At 40.4% G+C, this 12,679-nt stretch overlaps 1 protein-coding gene across 2 annotated transcripts in view; it reads left to right on the top strand.

Annotated features, from left to right (window-relative positions):
- The first annotated feature begins 6,533 nt into the window (after positions 1–6,533).
- The window catches only part of SPY (Tetratricopeptide repeat (TPR)-like superfamily protein), a 94,715-nt gene continuing 88,569 nt past the window's right edge, over positions 6,534–12,679 (top strand). The window contains exons 1-3 of one of the 2 annotated variants that reach the window (XM_087668632.1): positions 6,534–6,973; positions 7,411–7,616; positions 7,900–7,930. In XM_087668632.1, the coding sequence (XP_087524758.1) occupies positions 7,477–7,616; positions 7,900–7,930 (171 nt within the window). In that variant the 5' untranslated portion in view covers positions 6,534–6,973; positions 7,411–7,476. Of the gene's footprint in view, positions 6,974–7,410; positions 7,931–12,679 lie in introns of both variants that reach the window. The other variant, XM_087668631.1, reaches the window with a different exon arrangement.

Below are 12,679 nucleotides of genomic sequence, written 5' to 3'. Positions count from 1 at the left end.
TTGATATGGAGAGCACCATTCTCTATAGCATGGAAGCAAGTATATCTTCCATGTACAAGATGGGCACTAGTACATATGGCACAAAGGAATTAGCATGTGCACCTAATACCAAACATGTGGAATAATGGAATTTGCACAAGGACCAAATTAAGAATATACCAAACATGTGGACCAATAAAATATGCATAGGGACCAAATTGAGAATGTGAAAATTTTCCTTCAATGGTGTACATGGAATCAATTATTGTCTTGGAAGCCATTGGTAGAGGGGTCATTCTCTAGGCTCTTAACAAATGGGAGTCATGACAATGCATAATTAAAGGGTATACTTGAGAAATCCAATTCAACAAGCTTTTCTTCGAACAATGATGGTGGTAAGGTTATGTGTGACTATGATAAGAAGCAAGTGATTTATTGTAAAAGTTGTTCGTGATTAATATATTATGTTATGCAAGATGACACTATCTTATCAAGGTTGATGATTCACCTTGGTAAGCATGTGCGGCATATGTGGAAGGCATGTCTAAAAGTCTAATTGAGTGGACAAAAGAAATCATGCAATAAGAAATTTGATGGAGAGGAATGTGAATTCACATAAAAATTCCGAACGAGTGTGACTTGTGAATAGGTGACATCGCTCATCTAATACAAAAGATGGATGGAGAACTCAATTATGAGTATTTAAACAACATGTTTGAACACTTGGTATCCATTGATAGAGGGAATGGCACGGAGCCATTGTAATTACATCTACCTTAGAAAATAAAAATATGAACTCACAAAAAATCCAACTATTGTGACTTGTAAATAGGTGACATTGCTCATCCAAGAAAGAAGATACATTGAGAACTTGTTTAGAAGTATTTTAAAACATGCTCAAAGAGTTGGGTCCATGTGTAGAGGGAAAGGTAAGAAACCTTCATACTTACATATAGCATAGAAAATACTCGATTCAATTTTATAATTTTGCACATTTTTTCAAGGTTTCCACGTGCCATGTTGATTGCCAAGCAAGTTATAGGGGCACAAAACATGGGTCTTCATGACTTGCTTAATGAATGTGTGATAATGCACGTGAGTTATTATGAAGGCATATTCCAAGATAGAGAGGCTTGGAAGATTAAATTTTTGTATTCAATATGTACATATTCAATGTGCCCACTAGAAATAAGTGTTTGGATTTGAGGAATAGGATGCCATGAACATGCAATGGGACCTTTAAATAGGTAGATGTAGTTCCTCAACACCCACACAATTTAGTACCAATGCCCTTCCACATGTATGATCCAATGTACAACTATGACAAGGATCTGTGAAACATGGATTCCCACCCAACAAGTTATCTAAAATATCCCAAGTGTATGTGGTCTTGCAAGTTGTAAGAGCTTTTAATTGGTGCCACGTGTAAGATGAAGAAAGGAGACAAGCTCCCAAGCATATTCTATGAATAACATGATGAAATACCATGGACATGAAAGGTAGACTTTTTTGGGTTATTGGTGGACTGGGTGCAAGCCAATTGGAATCCTATTAGGAACGTATTCAACGATGAGGAAGAAATGGTAGGTCAAGAAAGGTCATGCCTATTTAGTCTAGGCCTAGATTCTTAGTAATCATATAACAAAGATTGTGCTAACAATGGCACAAATGGAGTGGAAATAAATATGATACAAATGGTGATATGCCTTAGCCAAGGAAGAGATCTTGGCTCAGTAAAGGAAAATTCAAAATTGGTAGTATAGCAGAAACATGAGAGTTTGTGATATCCCTACAATGGGTGTGGGCCTTAACTAATGGGAGCTTTAGATAATATTGTAATATTTATTGTATATGTATAAACTAAGTTAAGTGTGTATCGTAGATGATGAAGAGTGATGGGTCTATATGCACACACCCTACCCAGACCTATTAAAAAGCAAGCACGGGATTTGGCTTGTGTCCGTGAATGATTTTTAGTTATGTCTGTGTTGCACGATGCATCACAATAAACAATATATTTCAATTAGGTATCCTTGGCAAGTTTATTGGCACATGCCTTAGTTTAATGAAGCTCATTGAAATGTTGAACATTTTTTATCCTTGTCTAGTGCAAGTTTCATGGAAAATATGATAGTACTTCCATATACACTACTAGATTCCCATTGAGTGGTGATCATGGACCATCAAAAGAAAAGTCAACTCTAGAAACGAGATTAAAAGCCAATGCATCCCACAAGCTCTAGGATAACATCGATGCAAATGAGAGAAAGCACAAGGTAGGGCTCAAAGAGTCAAATTTGATTGTGATGTAGTGATTTCCGTAAGGGTGGTTGGTTGGAAGAAGTTTGGACACACCATAGTTGGATATGTTAATGGGGCACATGCATCTTTGTTTTAGGCCAATTGATTATATGAAAATAGCGAGAAGAAACAAATCACATGGTTTTACAACAACAATGCAAATGCAAAGGCAATCAATGCAAAAAAATAGTAGCAATGTGCCAAAAGTCCTCCCCAATGTGTGGCTACTTTTAAAAGGAATGAGCTTAACAAATGCCAATGTGAGCCAATTAAATCAAGGTCAATTTGTGGTATAGAAGAAGATGGTACGTGTGACCAATGCATAAAGCAAGGTAGACAATGTGTGGAAAGGGCATTACTTGACAAATAGAGACCAATGGAGTCCCTAGGGATAGAAGATAGCTAAGGCATGGGATAGACATACCCTATGAAGTAGCAAAGAGAATTGAAAAGGAAATGTCAATAATGACAAGGATCATAGAGATTCTCATGGTTAAAGAGGGCGGATTGGTGCTACGAATAAAAGTGATGCACGTGCTCTTAATCAAGATAAAGCATGCATAGAGAGAGCATGGTTAGGCATCATAAGCACATGAGGATGGAAGATGATTGATGTATAGAGAGTCTTATCTCGAGAAGGAGCAAAAGAGAAAAATCACAGCATCAGGCTCACTACCATGCAACTTGCAAATTAATGCCAATGAGCCGTAGCCCAACTGGCAGAGGTGGATGCGTGAGTTTCGTCGGTCGAAAGATTGAATCATCCCAGTTGTTGTGCATGGCTCGGCACCTGCTAGCGAAATTTTGGTATACTTTTAAAAAAGTGTGCTTAGCATGCATTACAAAAAAACTTGTAAATTAATTGTGGGAATTATTTAAAACTAGAGAGTGTAGAAAATGATATATATTTGATTTGTGGAAGTGTAACAAAGAACTACAAGTAGTGTAAAAGCCCAAAAGCTAAACATAAGAGAGGAATAGGGTATCAAGATACTAGCCCACTAAAAGCCCTTACTTATAAGAGCCTTAATATTAATGGAAATTTCATTATTGTATGTGCTAAAGCTATATCTTAGCTTTTCAACTCTTTAAGATTTACTTTCTAAAATATTTCTAGGTTTTGTGTCATGCCTAGGAAAAATGTTTAGGTTATTGGTAATTTAGATGTTCTCTATGCACTTTAGAGAGTTTCATTATTTTCTATTTCCCATAATAACAGTGCCCAAAATAATAGTCTCACACATTGCTTCAATGGCAAATACAAAAATCATTGCATCTACATTATCCTAGCTACTAATAAATTGTTGACCAAAAAACAATGCATATTAATTCCTTGCCTACCCACTTGGCATAATGCAACCAATGCTACATTCTTACTAAATATCATACATGCAATTGCTATACTCGAGGGTTTGTGAGTGAAAGGGAAAAATCGTGGAGGTTGAGATAGCTATAATCATCATCATCAACATCATTGTCTTCAATCCCTTCTTATTCTCCATTCCCTTCAATTGTGGTGTATTAAGGGAGGTTGTGATATGGGAGGAGTTGAGTTTCTACCACGGCCCTTGTTCTCTTCTTCTTATTTTTCACTCTCTTGAGCATTTGTATTGGAGAACTATGAATAATTGGGAGCAACACTAAGAGCTCGAGGTAGTGGCATGGGAACATTATACAAATTGCATAAGAGCTTCAGAGCTATGTTGATGTCATGCTTGGATGGATGAATATACTAGAGTTGTGTTTGAGGCTTAAGAACACTTAGTAAGGTAATGCTACTATCTTATCTTTCTTCCTCCCTCTTGTTTTATGTCCTCTTTTCATCGTTGGGCATAAGAGAAAGATGGTGTACATAGAGAAAGTCAAAATGAGAAATTGTTGTGTGAGGCAATAGGGTGGAGAGCACACTAGAAGCCCACAAAGGAATAAAGTTGCTTTTGTTTGGTAATGGTTGTGGAGATTGAAGACCCTATAAGAATAGAGAAGGAAATCCAAATGGCAATGATGATGATAAGCATTCTTGTGGTTGAAGAGGGTAAACGTATGAAATCCATTCCAATGTCTAAGAAGTATGGTTGAGATAATACATATTAGCAAGTAGAACTAAAGAGCACTCCTAACTACTCATGCTCAAACTTTAACATAAGAGTGGAGAAAAATAATCTATATCTAGCACACGAGCACTTACTGTTTGTGTATTTAAGAGTATTTGGCTGTAATGAATGAAAATACATGCATTACCTACAAATAAGCTACATATAGCACACAAACAAAGTATGGACAACACAAGAAAAATAGCCTCTACTTGCAAATTTGTTATCAACAAAAATGTTTAACCATTACTTACTATTTATACTATTAAGAGTATTTGGGCGCACGTAAATTGCTATGAGACCATTGTAAGTTGAGTTCAATCACAAATGCACAAATTCAACCTTTCGATATTTAAGTGTTGTCATCTAGTGACTTGTCTATGTAAACTTTCTACACATTTGATATAGTTATCAATAATATTTTCCTTTTTTAATTCCAACTAAAATATTACATAACATTGACTAAAAGTAAGCATCACATAAATGCAAAGTGCACACACATGCGCATGTGCATACACATGAAATATTTTGACCTTAGTCCGATTGCTCTGCTAGGTATCTTGGATCTTTGTAGAGATTGAATGTGTCTATTTTACCTTCTGCTAGCACACACATTCAAATGGTCATTTTATAAGTATGATAATTTCAATTCTCGTCAGCCCTATCACGTTGTTATTCTACTTACGAAAACTTCACATAGACATTTGATATCCTTGCGAAGGATGCAATTCTTGTTTTTCAGTTTCACCTAAAGTTGCATATGCTTTGTAGTTTCATTGATTAATAAGTGAGGATCATTCAAATGTGAACCTCTCTTTGTCTCTCAAATGAAGTGAGGGGATAGAGCCTCTTGAATACAATAACATAAAAGCATTTTATCTACCATGGAGTCCACTCTCATGCATCACCCCACCCTCTTCACCCATCTATATCTTTACATTTGTCCATCTCAATCCAACCCCCTCTATCTTCACGACTATCCACTATCCACCCCTCTACCTTTCTCCACCCCTTCCACATCTCTCTGTTCCCACATCCCTCTATGCGAATCTCTTTAGCCCCTCCAACCCCGTCTACCCTTCTTCCCCTCTGGTCCTTCTGGCCTCACTTTTGTTACTTTGCCTCCATCTCTCTTTACAACCCCTAAACCTAAGTCCTTCCTTCACATGTATCTAACCCTATCCTATTGTTTTCTTGTCTACCCACATCGTGCTATCCCTACCCACCCACCAATTTGCAAATAGTTATTCTTTTGTTTTGTAAAGTGAAGCACATAGCACTTCACAAATGCAAGTAAAGGAATGTTGCTAGATGAATGCAAGAACTTCCCTTTGGCTCCAATAATAGGCACATCACAATGACTCTAAGCACTTTGCTCAAATTTCAAGAAACAGTGAGTGAAGTGAGGCATGGTGGGTTTGTAGCATTGCATAGCCTATAAAGTGTTTTAGTTGGATATTATATGAAACATCACTAATTATAATTAGGAAACCATGTGTGATCCACAACTAAACTACATACCACCTCCATCAAAGCTGATCCAGCTTTATTGATTGGTAAGTTTTAAGCCTTGAGATAGGGTTGTTGCAAGTGAAGAAAAGTTGCTACACTCCCAATTTGCTTCACTCACAACAATGAGACATTACTTGTGTAGCGAGTAGGTTGCTACATGAGCATAACAATTCTTGCACATGAGTTAGTTGGCTTGTGTTTGATGGCGCATTGAACAAGTGTTAACATGCCTATCGCTATGCTTAGGCACAAAGGCAATTCTGTTTTAGATGCAAAGCAGATGGGTTTCATTAGATATGCTACTGTTGAGCATGGAAGCCCTAAAGAATGAGGTGTGCAATGGAAACAAATAATAGCAATGCCTCTTACTTACATGTGTAAAAAGTTTTAAAAGTGCCTTGCAATGCCCATACAAGTAGGAAGTACATATGAGGTCCATTGCTAGGAATCGAATGCAATACACACGCACACACATGCACAAGCCGTAACATCTATTGTTCAATGCTTCTCAATTGCTTGCTACATTGCATTCCTTTTGGAGACCTATCAAGGCGCCTTCTTAAACATCAATGCACTCGTCCATTAGATTCTTTCTTTACATAGGGTGTATAGGTAATGTTATGCAAAGCGTATGTAATATGCAGGCTGGATGTGTGCGGGTACTCCAAGGGAGGGAGGACATTAAAATGCAAACAATGCTAGAATGAAGTGGACTAGTAGGCGAGAATACAGAAAGGGGGAAAAGGAAGCACAGGACTGCTTTTCTTCCCTCTTCCTGGGCAGACAAAACAAACTGCCTATACAGCAGCATAGCTGTATCATTGTCACCGTCGTCATCACTCCATTAACAGTGCCGTCAGCAGCAAAGGCAGGTTTAAAGTACCAGCAGGACGAGCGGATAGCCGAGAGGACAAAGGAAATTTCATACAATCGCCAGCTGTTCATCCTGGATTTCATCACATTCTCTCTCCAGAGAGAATCCTCTCTGCAGTCGTGCGGTGTCCTTTATTTTTGTCCTCCTTGTCAGTGGATCATTGTACTGGTGGCTTCCTTTTGATCCTTCGAGGAAATTCCATGGTATCTTACAGGTGCTTCTCAAAACCTTTACGTTTTGTATTTCCTGATTTTTAAAGAGCGAGAATCTACCGTAGTTTAGCTGTTTCAGTTAGGGTTTTTCTTCAATCTTGGCATACAGCGACAGTTTGCCTTCATTGTGTAAGAAAGACATTGCAGGTTTTTTAGCTGATCGCCGTTTTATAGAGCTTACAAAATTGATTAATATTGTTGTTATTGAAATATTGAAATTCACAAAACGCAGTCAGTCAATCTCTTTTCCTCTTGTTTAATGTTATATTCACCTGGGAACTCAAGAAGCTAAATTTTCTCTGGCATTTTATATATGCTTTTCTTACATCATGCCCCGGAACCACTCACCATAACCAAATACTTTCAAAGAAGTGCGGGTAATTGTTAAGATGAATAAAATACATGTACTACATGACTTATTGCTGTTTACTTGGTTCAGGACCCAAACAGGACACTGTCATGGCCCTTGAAAAGAAATGAAGGGCAGTGTTGGATCTATTATGGCATGGCCAGAGTCACAGATTGGTCAGCCACAGGTCACCAGTGGAGTGAGGGAGAGAGAAAGCACAGGGGAAGGTCAGAGAACCAAACGACGTGGCTCACCAGGTCTGATTGCAAATGGCAGTGCAAACTTCACAGTAACAGGTTCAACTCCAACTCTCAATTCTTCAACATCTCATCGTGTTGGTGGAAAGGATGGCCTTTCTTATGCAGAGATACTCAGGTCACGAAACAAGTTTGCTGATGCTCTCACTCTCTATGAGAGTATACTAGAAGTTGATCCTAGAAACGTGGAAGCTTATGTAGGAAAAGGCATTTGTCTTCAGATGCAAGGTTTTGCTAGGCAGGCATTTGAAAGTTTTGCAGATGCTTTAAGGTTGGATCCAAAAAATGCATGCGCTTTTACTCATTGTGGGATATTATACAGAGAAGAGGGACATCTGCTGGAAGCAGCTGAGGTATTATGTCAAATCTCACTCATGTGGTTTCAAGTGTAATTTGAATAGCATTACTCAGGCAAATAAGTATAAATTTCCTAGGAGTTATGTTACTGCTGGTCTTTGTGGTTCATTGATTCCAGTCACAAATAAATTTAGTCATGTAGCCTAGTTGCAGCTCAAAACTATTGAAGCTTTATAGTCTATCATATCTATGCCATTTTCCTTTGTCTGATTTCACCTGTTATTGATTGTAACTTTATGTCTGATATTGATTTCTTACGTGAAGCCTGTCATTGGTTGAAACACTGCATTGGATTACAGATGAGGCTGTAGACAAATACAGACTATGGATGCTGTTTGTCAAAGATGTCTGTGCATATCCACATCTCTTGACATTGTAGGCTATGTTTTAGCTGAAGTTGGATTCCATAAATGATGAACAGATGAGTAAAGTATTGTCTTTTTTAAGATGTATACTTGAAGAGGAAAGGGAAGGAGGATTTTACTCGGGTTCATAATGCATCCACCATATTCAATATCATAACATTGTTTGTATGAAAAATAGTAGAATAGAAGGAGGCTCTCGTCAAATTTCAGAACTACATTTTTGTGGGACTCTGGAATGGTTTATGGCAGGATTTATAGCAAGCTTGCAGCACACATCCTTGGACCCAGAGGCATATCATCAAAACACTCACTAGAACAGTTTGGAGTCATGCAAGATTGAATGTAATTATGATATGGCTTGAGGCTACAATGCACCTGCACCCTCTTGTTGTTTTGTTTGTTTGTTTATGATCGCTGTTGTTGTTTTTTTCTTCTTAAAAAAAAAAAAACACGCAGAGAGAGAGAGAGAGAGAGAGAGAGAGAGAGAGGGGGGGGGGGGGGCTGTGATGAGAGGGTGTGAAGCTGTCCAGCCCGACTGCTCGCAACTCTGACTCCCACGAGGGATGTTCAAGTCCACGCCGATTCCGAGAGAGAGAGAGAGGTTGAAGCACATAGGTAGAGCTGCTTGAATGCATGCCAGTATCAGTTGTATCATTTGGTGGTGCCTTAAGCGGGGACGTGATTTGGTGAGCCATGGGTGGCATGCTTTGCATCTCTCAGTGTCTTTGTCTAAGGCGATTCCTTATGGTGGAACCACTGTCAAGAGATGGAATGGCATGTTCTGGTACCATGTCAAGAGATGGTGGTTTTTGTAGGGATAAACATAGAGTGTATGGCAAACAGTTTGATAAGAAAACTCAAAATATAGAAGAAGAATGAAGAGCAGTGGGAGCTGAAAACACACAATAATGATGAAGATGATCTGCTGTACTAGTTCAATGAGGAGTGAAACCAGCAAACACAGTAGTGGGAATGATGATGAACAGGTCACTAGGCTGACACTTAGGTTGGGCAGCTCCTTTGATAGGGCGGTAGGCTGGACAACAGCCAATTGAATGAAGGCAGCAACAAATCAGCTCTGAAAGGCAGCATGAGCCACTCTTGCAGGAAGCATCCACTAGGCGTTGGACAGGCGAAGGTGATCAGCAGTCGGTGAAGAGGCAGATTGACTCAAGAATGAGAGTGAAGAATACCCATGCTCTATTTATAGGCACATAAGTCACTGAACCATCTAGGTGTCAGAGTGCAGCGATGCAAAAGCATAGGACAAGGGCCTAGAGAGAGTGAACACAGAGAGAAGAGAGAGAGAGAGAAAAGGAGATAGTGTAATGCAGAAAATCTGCAGTGTAGTATGCTGTATAGAATGCAGAAATATACACAGGTGCAGATAAAATATTTGTGTGTGTCTTCGCCTTGAGGACCTCGATCTCCGTCAGCCCAGGTGCTTTCCGTCTTTGCAGTCTGTCTCTGTCAGATCTCAAGATCAGAATGTGTGTCCAAGTGCTGGACTGAACTGGAGAAATAGCAGAGAAAATAATCACAAAAAATGGGCAGAAACAGGTCGGCTGCATTTAATGCAGCCCACTGCCCAAAAACCTGTCCGATTGCTGCTGTGCCACGTGGCACTTGTCTGACTGTGCTGACATGGCACCTGCGCTTGCTGACGCGTCCTGCTGACATGGCTCCTGTGCTGTCCATACTGCTGACGTGGCGAGGGAATGACTCTCTAACACTAGGGTGGTGCTCGACTCTCTCGGGTGCTACCCAAATGCTTATAAATGATACAAAGAAGGCATTTTTGGGGTTGTATATGGAAATCATCAAAATAAGAATTAATGGAATACAATGAACTTAACGTCTTTGTTATCTCAATACCTCCTCTTAGGCTCAAAAGGTGCCCTAGAAGGAGTAAAAGAGACATTCTTGACTAAGTTATCTAGGTATTCCACTTGAAAGGACACATGTAAGGAAGAGCAATAGATAGAGTGAGTTGATGGTGCTTGAGAACTCGACCTTGGGAGAGAAGCCACTAGCTTTGTGTCTCCATGTTGGTAAGAATGCAAAGGCATAGCCACCAAGTCATGGCTAAGACATCCAAGGCCCTGACCTACGTTGAACTTGTAGATCTTGGGCATCAATTGGTGGGATGACAACTTGATGTCGATCATCCCATCCAAGGGAAGACAAAGAATGCAAAGACTTTTTGCCGAGGTGTGCAAAGGATTACATGATGAGTAGTGACTCCCTTTGAAATTGGAGGAAGCAAATCCCCGTCAAAAGACAAAGAAATAGGATCCACTTTTGATAGAGATAGGGAAGCTGATAACTCATGGATCATTGCTGCTAGACCTCATGATGATGAAGGAAGGACCACTAGCGGTGCTGAAGAAGGTATTTGAGGCTTCAAAGGAATAGAAACTAGACAGCTCTCAAAGATGGCCTCTTGAAACTTAGTAGAAGAGGGATGGGAGGTAGGGTTATCGTAGATAATCTCCTCAATGCCCTCATTAGATTTGGTATTTGTGGAGTCATATGAGGGGGGAGGGGAAATGTTGGTCCTGTGGGGCCATAGGTGGGCAACAACCTCAGTCTCGGTGGAGCAGACTGTGGGGCCAGAGGAGTCAAAAAGGCTTGCTCTCTCAATGGAAAGGATTGTTGAAAAGGTGGTGTCCAATAGCCTCAATCTCTTGGTGGGGTGGATTGTAGAACTACGCGCTATGGAAGCCATTGGACCCAAAAGTAGCTTGGGGGAAACCTCCATAGTGCATTATGGTGGTCTTTAGTAGGGCTTATTTCTCTCTGAGGTTCGGTTCGTTCACCCTTAAGTAGGCTATGCCTAAAAGCATGGACGATGAGCTCATGCATCGTTGAAATTAAAGCTCTCCCCTCTATATTCATTACGTAGAAAGCTGATAAATTTAACAAAGAAGATATATTTTTTCACTATGTCCCTATAAACATAATATAAAAAACGTAGGTCAGGCAGCTCCTTTGATATGAGGCAGGTTGGGCATTGGCCAGCTGAATCAAGGTGACAACAAATCAGCTCCAAAAGGCAGCACATTAGCTACTCTAGCGGGATTGGCGGGAAGCACCCACTATGAAACCAGCCTTCTATTAGAGTGAAGCAATGCGGAAGCGAATGACCGTGACAGAGTGAACAGAGAGAGAAGAGAGAGAGAGAAAGAGACAGTGAAACACAAAAAATCTGCAGTGAAGAATGCTGTATAAGGATGCAGAATTATACATGGGTGCATAGAAAATATTTGCATATGTCTCCACCTTGAGGATCTCGATCTCCGTCAGCCCCGAGAGCAATCTCTGCAGTCAGCAGGCTGAAATCTGTCAGAGACAATGCACAGACTGCTGAAAACTCAGCGTATTTATAGGCTGAAAGTAATGCCCATAAATGATCAAGTAGCTGATTGATGCAGTCAGATTGCTGCCGCGTGGCAGCTCTCAGATCTTGGATAAGGCAGCAGACGGAGGGATCTAGAGTGTCGGTGAAGTAAAGCGTGGGGAAGTGCCTTCGCAAACAAATTTGTAAGATTGTCTTTGGTCTTACAGTATTCCACATCTATGGTCTCATCCAGAAGCTTCTCCCTAATGAAGTGATACTGGATCTCTATTTGCTTCATCCGGGCATGGAATATGGGATTCCGTGCCAAGGCAATGCAACTCTCATTGTCACACCTCAAAATAGTAGGACGAGTTTGGGGGCAACGAAACTCCTTCAACAACCGCGGTCCACTGAAGCCACACAGTCTCACATGTGGTAGAAGACGCAGCCCGATACTCTACCTTAGTCGAAGATAGGGCTACTGTGGGCTGCTTCTTGCTACTCCAAGAGATAGCACCAACACCCAATAACCTATAGTAGACCACCTTTGATCCACATCACCAACCCAATCTGAATCACTTCAACCTGCAAGAACAAGATCAGAAGCACTTGTACCTGTTGGATAGGAAATCCTGAGGTCGGAGGTCCCCCTCAGAAATCAAAGTATCCTTTGAGCAGCTTGCCAATGCACCTACTGAGTTGCACTCATGAACCCAGCCAAGAGACCTACATCAAAACATAGATCAACCCGTGTGTTGAGGAGCCAAATCAATGATCCAATCAGCTGTTGGCGGTAGCGGGTAGCATCCACCAAAGGAGAATCTGCGTGCGAAGTGGCCTTCCAGTTCGGATCCATAGGAGTAGAAATGGACCGACAATCCTCCATCTCAAAAGTCACCAAGAGCTCCTGTACGTATATCTGATGAGAGATGAAAATCCCCCTCTGAGTTTGATAAATCTCATGGCCCAAAAAGAAATGGAGAGGTCCTAAATCTGTCATCTCAAACTTCTGATGTAGGGCTGCCTTCGTCTCTTCGACC

Source organism: Lygodium microphyllum, chromosome 26, assembly GCF_053477565.2.
Source record: "Lygodium microphyllum isolate KBCC chromosome 26, Lygodium_microphyllum_v1.1.10, whole genome shotgun sequence".
NCBI lineage: Eukaryota > Viridiplantae > Streptophyta > Polypodiopsida > Schizaeales > Lygodiaceae > Lygodium > Lygodium microphyllum.
The sequence above is the reverse complement of the archived record's forward strand: the minus strand, read 5'-3'. Positions and strand labels throughout refer to the sequence as shown.